Source organism: Taudactylus pleione, unplaced genomic scaffold (genome assembly GCF_031769625.1).
Source record: "Taudactylus pleione unplaced genomic scaffold, aTauple2 ptg000203l, whole genome shotgun sequence".
NCBI lineage: Eukaryota > Metazoa > Chordata > Amphibia > Anura > Myobatrachidae > Taudactylus > Taudactylus pleione.
The window spans coordinates 123,841-147,309 of NW_028284605.1; the positions used below are offsets into that span (position 1 = coordinate 123,841).

Sequence of the window (23,469 nt, forward strand, 5' to 3'; positions counted from 1 at the left end):
CAAACACATAAAAAAAAAAGTTTTTTATTTTTTGGAGCACTTTGAGGGTTACACCACCCTTTAACAGACAGATGCACGCTTGTCGCTGCTGCTTTGAGGATGCAAGTGTGGCTACAGCCCACACAATTCACAAAGACAGAAAAAAAAGAAGAATATTTTTATTGTTTGTGGAGCACACTTTGAGAGTGTCACCACCCTTTAACAGACAGACGCACGCTTGTTGCTGCTGCTTTAAGGATGCAGGTGCGTCTACAGCCCACACATTTCACAAAGAGAAAAAAAAAGAATATTTTTATTGTTTGTGGAGCGTACTTTGAGGGTTACATCACCCTTTAACAGACAGACGCACGCTTGTCGCTGCTGCTTTGAGGATGCAAGTGCGGCTACAGCCCACACAATTCACAAAGACAGAAAAAAAAAGAAGAATATTTTTATTGTTTGTGGAGCACACTTTGAGGGTGTCACCACCCTTTAACAGACAGATGCACGCTTGTCGCTGCTGCTTTAAGGATGCAGGTGCGGCCACAGCCCACACATTTCACAAAGAGAAAAAAAAATAAGAATTTTTTTATTGTTTGTGGAGTGCACTTTGAGGGTTACACCACCCTTTAACAGACAGACGCACGCTTGTCGCTGCTGCTTTGAGGATACAGGTGGAATCTAGACGGGATTTGGAACCGGGGACACACTACCTCCATCAATTGTCTAAATCCCACTGCACTAATGGTGGATACCGGACGCACGTCTAACACCAACATAGCAGTCAAGGCCTCAGTTATACGTTTTGCTTCAGGATGACTGCTGTCGTACTTCATCCTCATCACTAGGGACTGTTGGAGGGTCAATTGTTTAGTAAAAGTAGTGGTGTTCCTACTTCCTCTCTGGGATGATGAACAACTCCCAGCAGCAGCAACAGCACTAGGAGGAAGTGGTTCTTGATCTTTCCCTATTTTATTTTTATCGGAGAAAGTTTGGTCCTCCATTTATGTTATATTGATATATACGTGCGGCTAAGGCACACACAAACACAGAAAATATTTTTTTATTTTTGCTGTAGAGTAGTGCACTTTGTGGGTTACACCACCCTTTAAGAAATGAGCCAGCCGGCTCTTTACTTATGGGACACAGGCGCACGCTTGGCGCTGCTCCTTTGTTGATGCACGTGCAGCCACAGTGCACACAATTCACAAACACAGAAAATATTTTTTTATTTGGTTTGGAGTGTACTTTGGGGGTTACAGCACCCTTTAACGGTCAAGCCAGTCGGCCCTTTACTTATGACACAGGCACACGCTTGGCACTACTTTGTTGATGCACGTGCGGCTACTGCGCACACAATTCACAAACACAGAAAATATTTTTTTATTAAGTTTGGACTGGAGTGTACTTTGGGGGTTACAGCACCCTTTAACGGTCAAGCCAGCCGGCCCTTTACTTATGACACAGGCGCATGCTTGGCACTACTTTGTTGATGCACGTGCGGCTACTGCGCACACAATTCACAAACACAGAAAAAATATTTTTTTTTAGCACTTGGGGGGAGCACCCCTGACGGACAGAGCACCCCCTGGACAACACTACAGCACCCCTTTAGGACTGGGACACTGCACAGGACTTTGGAGTGGACACAGCCCCTATGGACAACTGACTGCACAACACAGTCCAGCCAGCCCCTATGGACTTTGAAGTAGTGGACACAGCCCCTATTAACAACAGCAGCACAGCACAACACAGCCAGCCAGCCCCTATGGACTTTGAAGTAGTGGACACAGCCCCTATGGACAACAGCAGCACAGCACAACACTACTCTGCACTACACTACACTACACAGCCCAGCCAGCCCTAACTCCCACCCTCCCTCTTCACTGTCAACAGCCGAGTGAGAAAATGGCGCCAACGCGGGTACCTTATATAGGATCCAAAACCCGCGAGACCCGGAAGGCGGGATGATGACGTTTTGCCTCGATTTCAGATCCGAGTCAGGCTGGAAAAGTCGAGCCTGACTCTGATCGGCCTCGGATCAGGGGGGCTCGGGGGGGTTTGGATTTCAGAAATCCGAACCCGCTCACCCCTAGTAGTAACTGCTACCCATGTAAATGGATTCTGTGGTGAACTCATATCACTATATGTTAAGTGACCTCAGGGCAGCCAAGAAACAAGGAGACAAACATGAGGGAGATAGGCAAGAAACATGGGGGAGACAGGCATGAGGGGGGGCAGCTAAGAAACATGGAGGCATGAGGGAAAAGAGAAGAAACATGGGGGAACCAAGCATGAAAGGACAGATAAGAAATATGGCAGAGACAGGCATGAGCGGGATAGAAAGATGGGGCAAACAAGCAACATATGAAGACAGACATGAGTAGGAGAGACAGGAAACATGGGTAAGACAGAAAAGAGGGGAACAGACAAAAAACATTAAGGAGACAGACATGAGGGGGAGAGATAGGAAACATGGGTGAGACATGAGAGGGAGAGGCAGGAAACATGGGTGAGACATGAGAGGGAGAAACAAGGAACATGGGGGAGACCAGCTGGAGGGAGACAGACAAGAAACATTGGGGAGACAGATATGAGGGGGGGAGACAGGAAACATTGGGGAGACATGAGAGGGAGAGACAGGAAACATGGGTGAGACATGAGAGGGAGAGATGGGAAACATGGGTGAGACATGAGAGGGAGAAACAAGGAACATGGGGGAGACCGGCTGGAGGGAGACAGACAAGAAACATTGGGGAGACAGATATGAGGGGGAGAGACAGGAAACATTGGGGAGACATGAGAGGGAGAGACAGGAAACATGGTGAGACATGAGAGGGAGAGGCAGGAAACATGGGTAAGACATGAGAGGGAGAGGCAGGAAACATGGGTGTGACATGAGAGGGAGAGGCAGGAAATATGGGTGAGACATGAGAGTGAGAAACAAGGAACATGGAGGAGACACGAGAGTGAGAAACAAGGAACATGGAGGAGACATGAGAGTGAGAAACAAGGAACATGGAGGAGATATGAGAGTGAGAAACAAGGAACATGGAGGAGACATGAGAGTGAGAAACAAGGAACATGGAGGAGACACAAGAGTGAGAAACAAGGGACATGGAGGCAACATGAGAGTGAGAAACAAGGAACATGGAGGAGACACGAGAGTGAGAAACAAGGAACATGGAGGAGACACGAGAGTGAGAAACAAGGAACATGGAGGAGACATGAGAGTGAGAAACAAGGAACATGGAGGAGATATGAGAGTGAGAAACAAGGAACATGGAGGAGACATGAGAGTGAGAAACAAGGAACATGGAGGAGAGGGGGTAGACAAGAAATATGAGCAAGGAAAACAAGAGGGGGACATAAAAGAAACATGGGAAAGACAGGCATGACAATAAAATTAGTTGTCGTGTGGTGGGCATGGAGGGTTCATATACAGTATTACATCATGACCTGGGAGACCTGCTAGACCACTGCCTAGAAAAGCAGGACATATTGCTAAAGGGAGCCTCTTATTACATATACTGTACAGCTACAGCTACAGTAATGACCCCTACAGAGCAGGGGACCCAGAATACATGCTTTATCTGGCAGAATACAATGACATATGGAAAAGCATTGTTTCCATAAAGAAAAGACTTTGCAGCAAAATATTTGGTTACAATACTTACTAGCATGCTCAATTAATTAATTAATGTTAATGTCAACTGTATAGGAATGTTACATTACCTTGGTAATAGAAGCGGAAACTGCCTGGGTTGGTGGTTGGCTGCAAGCTCTGGAAATGCACCATGACTTGATTGATTGGACTTCGGATCACCTGACCCCTCATTAGAAAAGATTCATTGGCAAGGATCACAGGCTCCACTCCTTCTAGGCTCTCCACAGTTACTGTCTCACCTTCTGATAAACTGATGTTTTGCACCTGTCGAGAACAATGAGCAGTAGAACCACTTAGAATGAATTATTTAAAGAGGTGTAGTGTATAATTGTACTGTGGCATCTCATGCAGGCATTCCTGAATAGTGCACATGATAATGTGAATTCTAAAAACAGAAGCAGTTCCCCTGTCACCAGGGTTGCCAAGGGTTACTGACAATTTAACTACAGCCAATAATGACTTACATGTTACAATATTTATGTAATTCTAAAATGTTCACAAAAGTGAAAGTACTACCATATAGAGAACAAAATAGGTTACAAATGCAATATATGGGGTTAATGCACTACTGTATATTGAGTTGAAACACAATTGTAGTGAATGCTAAATGTACTTTACTAGTATCATATTTTACTGTACGTATTTGCCTGACAGTGAATTGATATACACAATATTGGCGCCTAAATGTACTAACAACCAGTTGCATCATTTAGGAACATTACATTTACCCAAACCAGTAATATTAATCAAAATTAAAAATTGCTGCTTGACTACTGTATATTCGAAAAAAGAGATACCAAATTGAATTACTGATTACTCACTAGTGCCTTTCAGTTTAAGATAACATTGTTTGGTTTAATGTATACAATCACTGATTGTGAAATAAAAGTCTATTTTTATTATTTGGGGCAGATGTTGAAAAGTTGCCCAAAGCAAGCAAACAGCTGCTTAGTTCCATTTATCTAGCAAAGTCTTTGAAATGACAGAAGCTGATTGGTTGTTTTCGGCAACTGCTCCACTTTATCTCTCGCCAAGGCTTGATACATCTCCCCTTATAAATCTCACCAGTGCTTTTTTTCTTTAAAAGAGTGGTGGTACTCATCTAACGTTGCAAGCTGATAAAAGATATATAATAGCTTCGACACTTTGTGCAGATGCTTATTTCATTCATTTCTGAAATGATCTCCATTTTTTTTCCTGTTTCTGGAACTAGTTCTAAGTATTAAAGATTTGACCAATAAATGGTACTGGTACCCTTGAGTACTACCATAAAAAAGCACTGACTCTTACGATGCTTTTGTCATGCTCCGGCCCTTAAAAAACACATTCTTACCTCTCTGGTGCTTGTGCTGTGCATCACTTCCGGAAGCCGGCTGCCTTAATACCAGCAGTGGTTGAAATACACGCTGAAGTGATCGCAGGGCTTGCGGCAGGGTATGGTCAACCTCAAGCGCTGCGATCGCATCCGATGGTGCTCGATGTACCAATGGTTTCAAGCACTTTCAGGAGATGATGTGCGCAAGTGGGCGTCTTATGAATGGCTGGTCTGCATACATAAAGCGATTGCACTCCAAGACATAGTGGGCGTGCTTATGCTTTGCCGTATGATCGCCTGCCTTGCCGTCACTTAGCCGAATTTGCATACGCATCGAGCGAGTGTTTGCATCTAACGAGAGGCTCTGAATGAGCTCCAGAGTTCCGCACATGCTGCACAATGTTGCACAACACTTCCGACTGGTACTGAGGCCTGTCTGTGCTGCTCCTGCCCCGTCCGCTCAGTGTCCTGTCACTGAGAATGGAGCATGGAGTTCCCTCCTAAACCACAGTATAGACACAGCCATGTTGGACTCTTTCACCTGACACACTCTTCCTCCACTCAGAGCGCTGCTCCCAGCATCCAATCCCGGGGGATCCTCCCCTAAAAATTCCATTTCCTGATTGGCCTCTGTGCCAGTACAACGTTGCTTCTTGCTGAAGTTACAGCTCTGTGCTGAGCTCACAGGTACTCTGTATCTGAATGGTCCCAGTCCGTTATATCCAGTTCCTAGATTTGGTAAACAAGTCTTCTATACCATCTTGCACACAAGTCTGGTTTTACCACTGAGACTTGTTCTTACAGCCTCCATCGGTTCCAACCAATACCTCCAACCATCGCTCACATCCGATGCCTCCAACATCAGACTCTTATCAATTAAGTTCTTCAATTCATCGACATCGGTCCCAACCGATCAAGTTCTTCAATTCATCAACATTGGTCCCAACCGCTCAAGTTCATCAATTCATCAACATCGGACTCGTATCAATTAAGTTCTTCAATTAATCAACGTCGGTCTCAGGGCCTGATTCAGAGCCGCTCGTAAGCGGCCGCTCGTTCGCTCCGAGCGATGGTCGCACAACTGCGCATGCATATGGGTCGTAATGCGCATGTGCCAACCAGTCAGTGCGATCGGAAATCAAGCGCTCGCCAAATAGCGAGTGCCTGCTAATTTGAGTGACAGGATGAGGCGTTTGTGGGTGGTAACAGGGGAAGGTGCTTGTGAACGGGGAGTGGAGATCCGAACGCAGGCATGCCAAACGGTCAAAACGGGCGTTTTAAGGGTGTGCATAATTAACAAAGCAGCGTCATCGACCACGCCACTTGGTTCTTAGCCTGAACTGTTCGCATGATTGCGGTAGGATAAACCTACCACAAGCACTGCGAGCAGTTCAGATGCTTTTCGATGTACTCGATTAATCAAATAAATAGCGGAGATGACGTATGATGCGAGCGGCCAGGGGTCGTCTTTACAAAATAGCGAGCGCATGTTTCATTCGCTCGCTCAGACATAGAGGCGTCAACAGACCGCAAAGAGCGAGCGCTCAATTTAAATAGCCAGCCCCTTTTTCTGACCAAGTGAGCGCAAATAGCGTCCGGCTCTGAATCAGGCCCTCAAACCGATTCAGCTCTCAATCTAGCATTATCAGTCCCAATCTGATTCTGCCCATTCCTTCAGTATTATATATCCAGTCCCATTCCAACCTGCTGTTCAATAAAGACATTCTATTTCTGTCCTCACCTTCGGGCCCATCATCCACTGCCGTATCTTTACCTCCTCACATCTATACATGAGGAAGTCCTGGCTCAAGCTACCTAAGTTCCTTCATGACTCTCAAAACTCCTCTTCCTGCCCTTGAACTTGTATTATTATTTGGACTCTACTTTTGATTGCTGCCTGCCCCTGATTTTGTATTATTACTTGGATTCTACCTCTGACCACTGCCTGCCCCTGACCTTGCATTATTACTATAGCGAAAGCTACAACAGGAATTTGTCCTCATAAAAAGTTTGAAAGTTTGGCTCAAGAGTCGTGCTGCCAGATCTATTGGAGATAGATGGCGGACAAAACTCTCTTTCTGTGAATATACTTTATTTTTTTGTTTACAACATAGTGAACAAGTAAAGAAGCTAAGCAAATAAATCATGAAAAAGGACCTGATAACAGGACTGCTTTAAAAAGTTGCTTCCCTGTAAGGTAAGAAAATACAATTAAAAAAATTGTCCACAATCTTGTAGTCAGGACTCAGGAGTCATCAGTGGTTTGTAACATTATGCGTCGGATACCCCTCCGGCAGATACCTGATTAAGTTAAGTTACTGCTCAACTGGAAAATATGTGGATGCTCCCACAGAAGCAGGGGGCGATGTGTAAACATGGAAAATCCTATTAAAATTGTTGATAGTTTGTGTCATTGTTATCTACTGTAGCTGTCTGTGTGCTGTTGCCTTATATGTTGGCCTTATATAATATTATCCTATACATATAGAGTATATATCAGTCTATGGAAGGCTTAATGCTTTGTATTTCATGACTACAGACAGGGCAGATGTACTAAGCTCTGGAAAGTGATACATTGGAGAGTGATAAACTACCAAGCAATCAGCCCCTAACTGTCATTTTTCAAACACAGCCTGTAACATGACATTTAGGAGCTGAGTGACATTTAGGAGCTGAGGTAGTTTATCACTCTCCAATTTATCACTTGCCAGAGCTTAGTACATCTCCCCCTGTGTTATGTGCATAGTGAAATGCCTTGTACAGTACACAAAGCACTCACTTGTCTATATTATCTTAAATATTTGAAAGTCGCTAAGACATTATCATCACTATTTAAGTGCCTCTTTCACAACAAGCAGCTTCAATGTTGTCAGTGGTATAAAAACATTAGATGAATGGTCTTTTTTTAAGAAGTGAGAAGTTTGCTTTAGAAACACGTAGAAAGTGGTCTATCTTGAATGTACTCTGAAATAATGGAGGATAAACTTTACCAAAAGGTGACTATGTTAAGATTTGCAAACTAGAACCTGACTCCAAAATAGTGATGTGAATACTGAAATCATTGAGAAATATCAGAGCATCATTTTGGTTTTCATGTGAATGATAAATGTTTTTGAACCCCATGAAAATGTAGAAGGATAAGTTATTAGTCATTGTACATCCACTGAAACCCATGAAGAGGGAGAGCCTAAAAAAGTAATCCATTCTGATACAGTTTGTAGATTATGCAAACACAAGAAGAAGAGTTACAGGTGCACAACTCCAACATTACTAATTATATATAATACAATACATTTTGCAATAGAATTTTGCAATAAATAGATAGAGGTTTTGGCATAATCATGGCCATGGTTATGAGCCTACCCACTGCGCCAAGGTAACCTCTGAGGGTAGGTCCCTAACATAATGGGGTTGAAATCCAGAGCGCAGGACGCCCCCAAACAAGCCCAGCTGAGCCACCCTAGAGCATCACTCCAATGAGGAAAGGCGAAGTGTAAAAAGGTGTTAGATAGATAAGAGCAGCTACTGCTGCATGTAGTGAGGTGAAAATAAAGATGTAAAAAAACAAAATAAAAACATTTTGCAGATTAAATAAAGTGCGCTATGGGCCTGATGAACGCATTGGCAATTATGGACACAGATTGAGCGATTATTTGTCAGTGCGCATGTGTAGTATAAGTCGAACTGCACGTGTGCAGTGATCGCATTGCAATTACAGATGCACAGAGGATCCACTCGCAAAGTGAGTGACAGGTAGTCAGCGTTTGGGGGAGGTAACGGGGGTGATCAATAAGACGTAGGCGTGTGTGACCGTTTGGACGCTGTTATGTGGGCGTGCATAAATTAGTCCTTGCGATCTCCTACGCAGCATGAGAACCCCTCTGAGTCAGGAGTGATGCTGAGTCTGCGGCTGCTCAGTTATGTCGCAAGGGCAAGATGGCCACTCGATGTGCGTCGATGTTACCGATAAATACACAAGTAAGCGACGTCGTACGCATGTAAGAAGGCAGCAGTGGGCATCCTTATGCTCGAGTGATCTTTCGAACAATTAGCATATTTTCGCAGCTGCATTAATCGCATTAGTGTCCATCTCTGAATCAGACCCTATGCACATTTTTGTCTCTGCTGACTACTACATGTTGGAGGAGGAATGTGACTGAAGAAAGGAATAATGAGGAGTTTAATATAAGTGTGATGAAAACAATTTTAAGCAAATCCACTTATTTGATTATTTTTTTGAATACTTATTTGAATACGATTTTTTATTTTTATATCCTTCTGTCACAAGGCAATTCCTTCCTGATTTGTACGTCAGTTATCAAACACTAAATCATTAACCACAAGGAATTATTTTATTTTAACGTTTAGTCTAATAGTGATCAGATGAGCATAGTCATTTCTCACAGATTATTCATACTATTGCAATATACCTTATGATATATATATTTGCTTCTTTTTATGACATTTTTGGCATTATGACATGTAGATTAACACGTTATAAAGTAGGCAGGTTAATGATAGGGGTGGGTAGGTAAAAAGTACACAGGTCCAACCTGACAGATATGCGAGGCATGCCCCAAAGATGGTATGGCCACACCAACTGAGGGCACCACACAGCATGTGGTAGAAGGCCCTGGTATTCAAAATGGGGCATGAGCATAACCCCACACTTGGCCGGACCTCCCACTAGTAAAAAAGCCCGAAAGGAGTCTTTATATGTAATTTCTTTTCAACTTTGTGTCACATTACTAGGTTACTTGTCTCAAAGGGGATGTAGTCGGTTTCCCAAAAGTCGGATTCTCAATACTCAGTATACAGACTGCGGGATCCAGACAGGGCAAAATGCAGGCAACTTCAAAAGATAAGTATTAGGGGGAGGGCTAGGCTGGGGGAGGGGAGGGACAGGGTTAGGCTGCTGGGGGGAGTGTTAGGGTTAGGCTGTGTGTATGTGTGAGGGGGCGGTTATGGTTAGGCAGCCAACGGGCGGTTGGGGTTAGTTGTGGGAGGGATGGGTTAGGGTTGGGATTAGGCTTAGAATACTTACCGAAAATCTGAAGATTTTTCACTGTTAGGATTCCGCTGCCGGCATTCCGACTATCAGGATTCTGACTGTCGGGATGCCATACCTAACCCGTCTCACAGTAATGTAAATGTAATAGGTGAAAAATGTTAAATGAAATGTACAGTGTGGATGATATGTTAAATATATTTAAATATATAATTAAAATGAATCACAAATATCTGCTCGTGCTTGCTCCTGTATCCAGCATATTGGTCAAACCAATTTAAAAATTTGTTGTCACAAAATACCCCAATGTGACTGCAAACATAAAATGAATAAAAAAATGGAATTCACTTCTAAACACTTCTTATTAGAGATTTTTTCATTAATGTGATGTATGTTTTACACAATCTGTTTCATGATGTCAGATCAGTGTTAAATAATAAACTGAAGGGCCCAGCAGGAAATTGGAGCTCGCTGTTGAGTCAAAAGTAACATACTATATTATTAATAATGTAACACCTACATATTATAAATATACAATAGCATACAACATACTTTGGAAATTGAAAGGGGCTTAATGTCAGTCATTCTCTCATGTTTCCTTTTAAAAGAAACACGCTTGAGTTTGGTGCCCACTTATAAATACCTGGTAACCTCAGTTAGTCAGAGATTTTGTAATATGGATTAACATTTAACTACTGTATAGTATTTTTCTTGGTCAAATACAATCAGTGGAGTAAGTTTATCCCAGTCGCTCTATCTATCCACATGCACAGGGGCAAACACACTGAAATAGAATATGTGAAAATGTTTCTATTCGGCCTATTTGGTAAAGCACGATTTCAGGGGATATCCGCAAATTTACAGTATCCCCTGAATGTATCTAGGGGGGCATGGCAGCAGATATGCTTGCATAAGCAGCCCGCATAGGTTTTTATGGGTGCTGCTTTTTTGTCAAATGTACCAAGATGCATTCCGATGCTTGGCCCCAGTAGCTAACGTCAATTCACACATTGGCCCCGATTCAGACCCGCTCGCTAAGATGCATACTCTCGCTGCTGCGGATGGTATGCAGTGTGTATGCATTGTGCGCATGCATCGCAGTGCGCATACCTTAGCGAATGTTCACCATGCGCATAGACAGCCCAGCAGAGTGAGTGACAGGGGAAGCCGTTTGTAGGTGGTAACAGGGGCTGGCCATTAAAAATGGGGAAGTGGAGGTGCAAACGCAGGCGTGCCTGAGCATCTCAACGGCATTTTAGAGGTGTGCATAATTTAAAGTCAGCATCATAGTACATGTCACCTGGCTTGTTTTTACACTGAAGTGCTTGCAGTGCTTGCGGCAGGGTATGGTCAACCTCAAGCGCAGCGATAGCATCCGATGTTACCTGATGTACCGATGGTTGCATACACTTCCTGGACATGATGTGCACAAGTGGGCGTCTTAAAACAGGCTGGTGGGTGTCTGCATACACTATGTGATTGCTCTCTAAGAAATACAGGGCGTGTTAATGCATTCCCTACGCAATTTGCATACACATCGTGCGAGCGATTGCATCTAGCAAGCGGCTCTGAATCAGGCCCATTGTCCCCTACAGGAACAAAATAAAACACATCGGCCCCTCAGAGGAAAAGAAAAATACACATTGGCCCCCACAGGAAAAAACACACACATTGTCCCCAACAAGAAAAAAAAAACCACATTGGCCCCCACAGGAAAAAAACACACACATTGAATCTCACAAAAAAAATAAACACATTGGCTCCCACAGAAAAATAATTAATAAGCCCTTCACAGAAGACTTACCTGATTTGTCAGTAGCAAAGGAGGAATTCCCAGTTCCTCAGCCGTGGGCAACACAGGCACCCAGGCCAGGAGTGGCTGCAGCTTCATTTACTGCAGAAAGAGTGACAGAGCACTGCTCGGGTGGTACTGCGATGTGGCATGCGGCTGCGTGATCTATGATGTCACGCCAAAGTGTCTATGTTGGTTATGGCCTGGTCTGCATCTGAGCCTCCCAGAAGAACCCAGCACTGCCCAGGCCCAAATTTAGAACTTTAGATGCTTTAATTCTACAATGAGAAAATAGTGGCAAAAATTCCATGCAGCCCGTGGTTGAAGGCAAAAGAAAGTGTCACTCACACTCCACCAAAATATATTTGAAAGGAAAATATTACCAACAATATTCCTCAGGCGCTCTAAGATATCTAGAACTCAATAAAAAACAAGAGAAATTCCATAGTGTAGTACATTTATGATATTTTCCCTCGATGTGTCTCACAACAAATGACCCCCCTCTTATTCAGACTCGTACCATTAGAGATGGTCTACTATGAATAAAGTAGACAAACCAGCATAGATAGATCAAACTTGTGGCTTTCCTGCAGGAGTGAGGTTTCCTTACTTTTTAGAAACACAATGTCCACCATTGCATATGTGAAGAAAAACTGTTCCAAATAGTGTAATACTGTTTTTAATTCCAAACATAGATTATATGAAACATAAATTATATAAAACAAAACATGTGTGAGTGGGGAATAAATGGACCCTCACCAGATGGATTGGTCTACCAATTTTAGTAGACAACAATGCATAAGTCCAAACATCAGGTGTCCTCGGTAGTTGTCAAAAGGACTTGCTGAGAAGTGTCCAAAAAATCCCCACTCAGCTCCTCCACCAACGGGTTTCGATACTATTGTATCTTTTTCAAGGTATGAGGAGACATACTGAACTATCCAATATATATACCCCGCCTAATGATCCTAATAATCACCCGCTCAAACCTATTGCCAGACATGGATCAACTTGCCAAACTAAAACACATAGCCTTCCTACTGATACCCCGCTCCTTTCGCTCCATCTCTGTCCACAGTCCTGACCAGATAATATAACTGCAAACACTGTTCACTGGCTTCATCTCGTCCGGGAGTTTGCGGTCCGAGTCTCTCTCTCGCACCCGTAACGTCACTTCCGGTCACCTGTTTCCGGGCCTCCCGTGTTAGTAACCATGCTATAGAAACTTAACAGACTGTGGCTTGGTGAGGAATAAAATAAAACAAGAATATAAAAGATTAATGACTACAAAAGAACTTAGAACTAAGGGCCTGATTCAGACCCACTCGCGAGCAGCTGTCCGCTCGCAAGTGGGTCGATGTTATGGACTGAGCATGCGCACGATGGAGGGAGCTCCGTCGTGCGCATGCGCCAGACGCGACGAGCGAAGGAAAGTCCTTTGCTCGTTGTGTCCGATCAAAGGGGGCGTGCTGTCAATGTTGATTGACAGCATGCCCCCTTTGGTGGGCGTGCCGGGGGCGTGCCTCCCGGACGGGGGTGTTCCCACAGGAACGCCTCCCATCAAAAGCCGGCCCACTGACATAACTAGTGATGTCAGTGGGAGTGATTTTGGCTCTGATAGAGCCAAAATCACTCCGGAGCTTGCGGTTGAAAACCTCAACCGCAGGCTCCGGCTCGCAAATTCGATGGTCGCGATGGTCACGACCATCGCGGCCATCACAATGCACGCTCGTATAGCCTGTGGGTGGTGACCCACAGCTATACGAGCGTCCAGGAGGACGCTCCATTTTCATGGAGCCCGGCCCTCATTCAGAGCGTGCGCTCTGCTCAAAGCGTATGGCTCTGAATGAGGGCCTAAGTTTTAAAATTTTATATAGCATGGTTACTAACACGGGAGGCCCGGAAACAGGTAACCAGAAGTGACGTTACGGGTGCGAGAGAGAGACTCGGACCGCAAACTCCCGAATGAGATGAAGCTGGTAAACAGTGTTTGCAGTTATATTATCCGGTCGGGACTGTGGACAGAGATGGAGCGGAAGGAACGGGATATCAGTAGGAAGGCTATGTGTTTTAGTTTGGCAAGTTGATCCATGTCTGGCATAGGGTTTGAGCGGGTGATTGTTAGGATCATTAGGCGGGGTATATATATTGGATGGTTCAGTATGTCACCTCATACCTTGAAAAAGATACAATAGTATCGAAACGCATTGGTGGAGGAGGGGATTTTTTGGACACTTCCCAGCAAGTCCTTTTGACAACTACCGGGGATGCCTGATGTTTGGACTTTAGAATTAAAGCACCGGCTTCTTCTTTGCCTACGCAGTCTTGGAGTGACGCCTTTTTTCCTTGTGGTTGTGTGGCGGAGGCTAGTACCCCAGGATGAGCACCCAGGCAGGTTACTGTCAAAGGCTCTTGTAAACTGAGTGCCGGTAATTTTGTACTATATATTTATATATATATATATTGTTGCAGTATCACGAGAGATTGGGATTGGAGCGATCCTCCCACACAGGGTAGAATTACTGAGATGTGACACACCTGTGGGTTGCATTGTGGAGAGAGCTCAGGTGTAGGCTGATGAGAAGGCAGACCAGTCAGGCTGCTGTTGGAGACAGTCTATGTGGGACTGTGAAGCTAAGCAAGCCATTGGGGGCAAGGAGGCCTGTGTCTGGACCTTGCAGGAGGCAGGGGGGGACCATAAACCTCTCAGACTGTGTGACATTGAAGCAGCTGGGCTGCAGGCTGAGGAAGCCAGGTCCTATACCTGGAGGATACAGGGAAGGCAACCAAGACTGATGGTGTTTGTATAGCTGTGGCAGCCAAGCCAGGCAGGAGCCAGCAATAGACCTGCAGAGAAGAAGGCAGAGACTTTATTGGCAGACTAGCTGCACCTTCATAGAGAAAGTTCAAGAAGTGAGCTAGTGACCTAGGGCTAGGTTGTTTGTTAATTTCTATTTCTGTTTCCTGATTTCCATGCTGGAAGTAAAAGACCATTTTCGTTTATTTTACTGGAATGTCATGTGTGAACTCTAATTCTGTATCTAATCACTGCACCAGTGACACCAATCTACCAAGCTAATTACCCCAAGTTATCACAATATATATATATATATATGTGTGTGTGTATTATATATATGTATGTATTATATATATGTATTATATATGCATATATGAGTATATATAGATATATGTGTGTATATATGTAGATATTTGTGTATTGATATTTACACAGTAGTCAGCATTTCTTTTGATTTCGCTGTGAGCGGGGGTTCTTTTTTTTTTTTGCCACCCCCTGGGGTTGGGTTGAGGGGGCCAAAGAGATATCAGTGCTCCGGGCTGCAAGATTTCTGTTCCCAGCCCTGCCTGCAAATATGCAAATGCAGCAGGAGATGTATGACACCTGGCCTTGCCGACTCCGGGGCTGCGTGCAATGAGGCACACTCACAGAATGGGTCCTGCGCACACGCAGATTCCCGATAGTCGAGAATCTGCATTCAGCATTACACTAATGAGCCCCCTAGTACATAAGTGGACAGACAACTGCTCCTCATTATGATTCTCTACATGATCAAAATTATGCATTTTGGTAGTGGCATTATAATTATGCCTATAGGCCACGCTCAGATTATACCATGTACAATGAATGAAACATGCCAGGCCATCAGTTAATGTAAATATATTCATTTTATATTTTGTAATAAATCCCAAAGCCCTCCAATCATTGCCTTTTTGCCTGTGATAAAGCTTAACAGCGAAACGCACGTCGGCGTTACACCTGCCGTGTGTTACCCATGTCTCGTATATAATAACTAGATTTAATAGGAGCTTATTTCACTAACTGTCCAGTTACAGGACATTATATCACTTTGTGACTACACAAACGCACGGCATACCTGACTGTTTAATACCAACAATTAAATTTGTCACTTTGTATATGTGTTATTTGCGATCAGGTCTGATTTGCCAGCACCATGAAAAATGCGTTCCTCTATGTACTAATACTTAATAATTGATTATTTGTCCAGTTACAGGACAATAGGTTACATTGTGATTATATGAATGTGCGGCACCTCTGACTGTTTTAATACTAGCAACTAAGCCTGATACTTTGTTTAAATAATTAGACCAGATCTGTCAGCACTATGATAAGTGCATCTCCTATGCACTAGCATTTAATAAATATATGCTTGTCCAGTTACAGGACATTTAGAGTGGAGGTGTCTGGTCTGTGTCTATGGATCTATAGCAATAGCAACCACTGACAACAGTGTTTCAGTTTTTATGTCTGATAAACTGAAACAGTCAGTAGAACATACTACAGATGGATGAATATTGCTATTATATATAATAGGATATTAACTTTATGAGGAAAATCTGATAATAAATTCGTATCAATTAAATTATAAGATACTGTTGATTTTGTTGATAAATCCTCATAGATTCTTAATCTTGAATAATATACTACTGAGACACCAGCACCAATTAATTACCAAAGAAGCTGTGTAAGAATTTATACTTACACTCCTTTCCTTTTTCTGAACATGGGAATCTATTAATAAGATTAATAAGCAATTAATTCACAAGGCAGGGTTTTTTCATGATTTTATTTCACCTTTTCATTACAAATAGCCACACGATTAGTATTTATTATTTTTATTTTTAACCTTATTTCGCTGAAGTCTATTCCCATTGGAATATCTTAATGCATACCTAATAAAGTATTATTTTATCATATTATCTTAGTTTGTGCACCATTCTCATGACAACCTTCTCTTTTTCCTTCAGTAATAATATAGCACCTCTTGTCTAATGGCAGCACCCCCATTATTAATATTGTAATATTGATAATACTACTATATGGGGTCAATTTAACTATTTAATAACATCTAATGTATGTGTGCAGATGTACTTTTCTTCTTGTATTTTGTCAAATATGCAAATGCAGCAGGAAATGTATGACACCCGGCCTTGCCGACTCCGGGGCTGCGTGCAATGAGGCACACTCGCAGAATGGGTCCTGCGCACGTGCAGATTCCTGATAGTCGAGAATCTGCATTCAGCATTGCACGCTGAATGAGCCCCCTAGTACATAAGTGGACAGACAACTGCTCCTCATTATGATTCTCTACATGATCAAAATTATGCATTTTGGTAGTGGCATTATAATCATGCCTATAGGCCACGCTCAGATTATGCCATGTACAATGAATGAAACATGCCAGGCCATCAGTTAATGTAAATATATTCATTTTATATTTTGTAATAAATCCCAAAGCCCTCCAATCATTGCACAAGCAAACCTAGGAGAAATGTTATTGACAAAACCACAAAGTTGTTTTAGTAATTATTTAGCAACTGTTCCCAAGAGGACAGAGAATGCTCATGAGAGTGAGATTAACATGCAAACATCACCCTTTGTAGCCAGTTTCCTGGTGGCTCTGAATGCATAATTACACGTCGTCAGCCTTATACCAATGCTGTGAATGTTAAAGCTTCCCCTTTCTGTATGCTGTGATGAAACACATGCCGCTTTCAGTCTACATCATCTTTATTCAGGAAGACATGTATAATTTACAGTGAGGAGGCCTCTTAAACAAAGTCAGGCCTACAGCTGATTATCCCCCAAATTCTCTCTTTATTCATTGTAGCAATAGCTTTTTATTCTTTGACAGTTGTATGTTGTACAGTCTGTATGATGAATGCTTGGCTGACTACAATCAATAAGTGCCTCTAGTCTGCTCTATCTGCCTAGACTCTTTTGGTGGATCAATAGTATACAACCTTTAAAGGGCATGTTCCCATCTGAGTTCTTTAAACAAAACCCATACCTCCCGCAGACCTCCAGCAATCCTAAACTGAAGCCTCTCATGAGGTGGGGCCACGACATAAAGGTTGGTAGCTGTGTTCCAGAGAAAAGGATAATATGCATTCAATAATGACAGCCTGAGTAGATAGCGGAAAATATAGAGAGCAGCCACGGGCATCATTATGTTTAGTTGTGCTACTTATCAATAATCCCTGGATCCTGGTGGGTGGTTTAAAGGAAATTATAGCTAAAATACAATCAATGGATTATTTGAATGCATGTGGATTAAGATCCTTCAACAAAATGTAAAGTTTTAATATTTTTAGTTTCTCAGCATGTCCGTTGAAATGAGGGTAGAGCTGATAGACTATGTAGCCATGGAAATGCTTACATGTTTGCTTTTATAAACCAGGTGTACAACATCTCTGCTTGAAAGTATGTATGCAAATGATTGATGGGAGAGTTACATGTATACCTGTCTGCAGAGTGTATCCTCAGGGGAGGGCTGAGCTGGGGGGGCTACAATTTTACTGCTTTGGGCCCGCCGGCAGGGGGGTCAAATCTGGCATTTGATTTTTCATAAGGGAGAGGGGGGGATCAGGTGTGTTTGTGGGTCATATTGGAGAATGATTTTTTTATTCAGGGAGGTAGGGGGTCAGTCAAATCTGGGATATGTTTGTAAAGAAAGGTCGTTAAGATATGGCATATGGTTTCTAGTGACCGAGGATGGGAGGTCAGATTTGGGTTCTAATTTGAAATCTGTTTATTTTATAGAGGTCACTGTTTTGTTCTCTGTATTGAACAGAGGACACTATAATAGTCTCTGCTTTGTCAGGTGGGGCTGGAATGTTTTGTAGTAGTTTTATAACCAGGGATGAGCCTTTGTGTGCCCCATAGCAAAATTGTGAAGGGGCCCCCAATGCTAGAGAGAAGGAAAAGTGTGCTTACCTGAGATCTTTATATTCAGTTATGTGCCGTTGAACGCGGTCTTACCTCTGTTCGCCCACGCTACCTCTCATCTGCAGTTACCAGAAGTGGGGAGGGGGGCAAAGGCATAGTTGTGGATGGTGGTAAAATCACAGTAAGAGATGGGGAGGGTGGCTCAAAGGCACGCAGATGAAGGGTGTTCAGGGGTACCTGAAGGTTTGGAAGGGTAACACTGCACAGGTGTATGTGTGGGATGGTGGTGACTGGGGGAAAGGTGGGGGGGATGAAGATGTACGGATAGGGAAAGGGGGGGCGAGCGGATGGGGAGACGGGGGAAGCCGGTGAGGTGTGGTGGCTGTGTGTGGTAATCTATACTGGTGTAGGGTGGTGTGTGATACTGGCGTGAATAAATACTGGACAGTGAATACAGGGTGAACAAGTGTTTATTGCAGTGTACAAATAAGAGACACAGTGCTCGAAGTACTTGTGCAAGTCCCTTCTGGGCTCAGAACCATATGAAGCTTGTTACAGTCCAAGGGGAAAAGTCCATACCCTATTGGTGAGGGGGGGATTTGAATAGTTCCAAAGTGGGGGTAGCCTGGCTGGCTCCATGGAGGCACAGTCAGGGGTGTTCCAGTGCTAGAGCGGCGTCCCGCTTAGACTTTATCACTTACCGGTAAGTGTGGTGAGTGGGGCAGGGGTCCAGCTGGAGCCTCGTGTCCTTGTCACTTGGGTGCACTGGTGTTGGACCGGGGGCGTTGTGCTGTGGTGCCCGTGCGGTCCTGGCTTCTCAAGGTAGGATCACGAGTGTGGGTGTTTCACCGGTGGTTCATCTCACTCCTACTGTTGCGCAGCGTCACCTTGCCGCTGGTGTGGGTGGGGTGGTGGTTACCGTAGCAGGTAACTTTGATGTCTTGCCGGTGGGTCAGGACCCTTCTTGGGGGGCAATCCTGCGGCTCTCTTAACAGATGTAGACAGCCATGCGTCTGTGTGTTCCTCGCTGTGTGCTGGTGACAGCCTGGAAACGTGATGTTCAGCATTCCTCTTAGCCCTAACTTCCAGCTCCAGGGGCAGGCGGGTTTGGCTTTCACAGTGTTGGCTCTGGTTTCAGCTGGAGATTGGTGTGCGGAGTACGCGGGTAGCGTCGATGTGTGAAAGCTGGTGTAGTTGTGTGTAGCTTGGTCCTGGTAGGTCTAACACGTTTCAGCACAGCATGCCTTTGTCAAAGATTTCCAGGCGTGGGTGTGTACTGTTTAAATCACTTCCTGATTTTCCGTCATTGGATGGTGGACATGTGGCGGCCTAATGGCTCGTGCTGTGATTGGCTGAGGTAATGGAGGTAATTAGGTTGCTATAGTCATCAGGGTGTGTGTGTGTTGATGATAAACTCTGATCAGCTGAGTCACTTCCTGAAGCCCAGAATCAGGTTGCTATAGTAACCAGGGTGTAAACTCCGATCAGCTGAGAGGATGGGGTAATCATGATGATGTAGGTGTGTCTGTGATCATGATCTCTATTGCTAAATATCTTGGTGAATGGGGAAATAGAGAAGGAGGATCAAATCGGAAATTTGCAGGTATTGCAATCATAGTGGATCAGAATTCTAGGTTGCAGCGTAGCTAGTGGATTTGTGGGTGTGGTTGGGACAGGTTCCTAGATCACGTGAGAGGCTATCGGCAGTTAAGGGTAGAAAGGCTGCAAAACCTGTTGTAGGTTCTCTATGTAAGTGTTGTTCGGACACTGATTTAGCAACTATAATAATGATCCTGTGTGGGAATGGATACTGAGGATCAATTGTTCGCACATGAGTGTGTTGTAATTTGGGGTGAGTGACTGTGGTTACAATGGGTGGGGCGTGGTGGTGTGGTTGGGGTGATGGGGTTTTATGTTTGTGTTGATAGTGATGGGAGGAGGGGATAGGGGGTAATTGGGGATTGTAGGGGTGCAAGTTATATTAGTGTGGGGACCGGTGTTTGTATGTGTTATATGATGGATAGAATGTTGAAGTCAATATTGAGCCTCTTTGGTGCTAGGGTTTTCATCATGTAGATCCATTTGAGTTCTGTCTTATTTATTTTCTTAATGTAATCTCCCCCCCTCCAATCCCTCGGTATTTGTTGAATGGCTGCAAAAGTGAGGGTGGAGAAATCTTGTTCGTGTTCCTCATTGTAGTGTTGTGACAGGTTGTGTTTATCACTTTTGACGTTCCGTATGTGTTCGGCTATCCTAGTTTTAAAGGGCCTAATGGTTCTGCCTATGTACTGCAGATGGCAAGGATATGAGATTATGTATATGACTCCTTTTGTATGACTGGTTTATTCTTGTTTGATTGTGTGCGTGTTTCCTGTTGTGTTTGATATGACTTCTGTGGTGAGTGTCTTCCCTATGTTGCCTGTTGTTTTGCAGCCAATGCAAGTGCCGCAGTAATGGAATCCATGTTTTTTGGCTGTGTCATTCAATGTTGTCTGTATAAGAGAGAGTGGTATGTGACTGTGTACCAGTGCGGTCTTGATGTCGGGTGCCTTTCTATATACCACTTTTGGCTTCCTGGGAAGAACTGAGGCTAGTGTTTCATCTTGCATTAGGATGTCCCAGTGCTCCTTGATGATGTTTTTAATTTTGTTGGCCGATGAGTTAAATTGTGTGACAAAGAATATGTCTTTATTGTCTGTGTCGTCTGTTTTCTGTTTGTATTCTAGAAGATGATCTTTGTTTAGGGTTTCTGCTTTTTTGAATGCAGTGTCTACTGTTCCTCTGTTATGGTTTTTTTTTAAATTTTTGTTTGAGTTCTTTACATGGTGAAGTGGCTCAGAGGCACACATGGAGATCATGGTTCAGAGTAACACGAGTAAAGGGGGTCAGAGGCACACATGGGGAGGTGGGTTCAGAAACACAGTTTGGAATGGAGGTCAGAGGCACACATGGGGGGGTCAATGGCACAGCATGGCAGGGGAGTAAGAGGAACACTATGGGAGGGGGTCAGAGGCAAACTAGAGGAGGAATATGGGTTGAGGCACACATGGGAAAGTTACTGTGATACTACCATGCAAGGCAGGGGCGGGATGAGAAAAGTTGGGGGTGGGGACACGTGAATAGAACGAGTACAGCAGTAGGGGTGGTTTCTATAGTGAAGCCTCCAATAAGAAGGGAGCCAGGGGAAAATAACTTTCATGCCCCCATCTAAAAGCTAGATGAATATTGAACACTGTGACAATATCAGTGCGTCAGTCAGGGGGTCTGCAGTGCTTATGATCCTAGCAGTATGTCTGTCAGGGGTCTGCATTGCTGATGGTCCCGGCAGCAATCTGCTTCTTAGTCACAGGCAGACCAAGAAGCAGTTTGTTGCTGGGACCATCAGTGCCAGCAGTCATTACCACACACATTCACGCAGACCAAAGCCGGCCTGGCTACAGAGTCCAGCAGCACCCTGTGTAGCTCTGTCCCATTCCATATAACTCTGCCCCATTCTTGCATAACTACGCCCCTATGGTGACATAGAGGAAGTCACTAGAGCTCAGAACAAAAGAGCTGTGATCATCATCAGCTGCTGTAAGTTTGTATGGGTGCTTCCTTACAGCTGGCCGCTCAATGTGCTGAGTGAGGTGACCTGGATGCAGAGGTGGTGGGCATTGTAGGTTCTCCGGGCCCCATTAGCGACTGCACCCCCTGCATCCATGCTAGTTATGCCCCTTTTATAGCTCTTTGACATGAAAATTGATACACCAAGTGTGGCTATTAAATAATGAGACTGATGTTATAATTTATGTTTAATTATATTAAATTCGTATTAACTCTGTTCACCTTCTATGTACCCCCCCTGCTGCTTCCACACACAGCTGCATTCTTTTTTTTTGGTCAAAGCCATGCTGTAGCTCATTATCTGTCTCAACAGCTCCATTGTTTTCTTTTTTACGTCAGTAAACTAACTGATGCAAAACGGGTTCCCTTGAAAACAGATTTGACTTTAGGGAAAAAAAAGAAGTCACATGGTGCTAGGTCTGGCGAGTATGGAGGGTGTTCTAGCACTGCAATCTGTTTCTTGGCCAAACACTGCTTCACAGAGAGAGCTGTTTGGGCTGGTGCATTGTCCTGATGGAGGATGAAACCATTTTTCCACAACTCTGGCCTCTTTCTTCTCATTCTATCCCGCAAAGCTGCTAGAACATTTTTATTGTAATGTTGATTCACTGTTGCGCCTTCTGGTACCCAGTCTTCCAAAATAACACCCATGATATCAAAGAAAACAATTAACATGGCTTTGAATTTGCTTTGCTGTGACGTGCTTTCTTCATTCTTGGTGATGATGGTGTTTCCAGTGCATGGACTGGTGTTTTGTCTCGGGATCATACTGGAAGATCCATGTTTCATCACAGGTAATAACTTTATTTAAAAATGTGAATCTACTAAAAATGTCTGTACAAATTTGCTTTCTATTCTCTTTCTGCTCGGCAGTGAGAAGCCTAGGAACCATCTTAGCACAAACTTTTGTCATATTAAGATCTTGCTGAAAAACTTTCCTAACAGTTTCTTTGTCGATGTTTACCATTTCTGCTATCATTCGACTGCTGAGTCAATGGACAAGTTGAACAATTTTCTAAATTTTTTGTGCCAATCAAACACACGTGCACGTGGCATACAATGTACCCCGTAAGCCTCGGTTAGGATATGGAAAGAGTCGGTGGGCATTTTGTTCAATTTAACTAAAAACACGTTGCTCTACTTTTGAACTAAGCATGTTTCTGAAGAACAGGAAAAACACAATTTCTTTGTACACTGTATGGCAGCAAACTATCTGTGCGAGAGGGGTGAAACCTGCAATACCATTTTGGCATAGTCCAAGGTCAATGTTCCCCCACTTCCTTTTAACTCTTAACTCTTAAGTACAGTCTCATTATTTAATAGCTACACCTCGTACTGCAAGGACGTCTTAAACCACACCCACATTAGATGAATCACTCCTGCTAGTTTGTTGTGC

General features: G+C 43.7%; 1 protein-coding gene across 1 annotated transcript in view; it reads right to left on the minus strand.

Moving 5' to 3' along the window:
- Window positions 1-23,469, minus strand: part of LOC148518028 (seizure protein 6-like) — a 597,080-nt gene that overhangs the window by 102,595 nt on the left and 471,016 nt on the right. Inside the window, exon 4 of the mRNA XM_088477790.1 lies at window positions 3,715-3,910. Within this exon, the coding sequence (XP_088333916.1) occupies window positions 3,715-3,910 (196 nt within the window). The remainder of the gene's footprint in view (window positions 1-3,714; window positions 3,911-23,469) is intronic.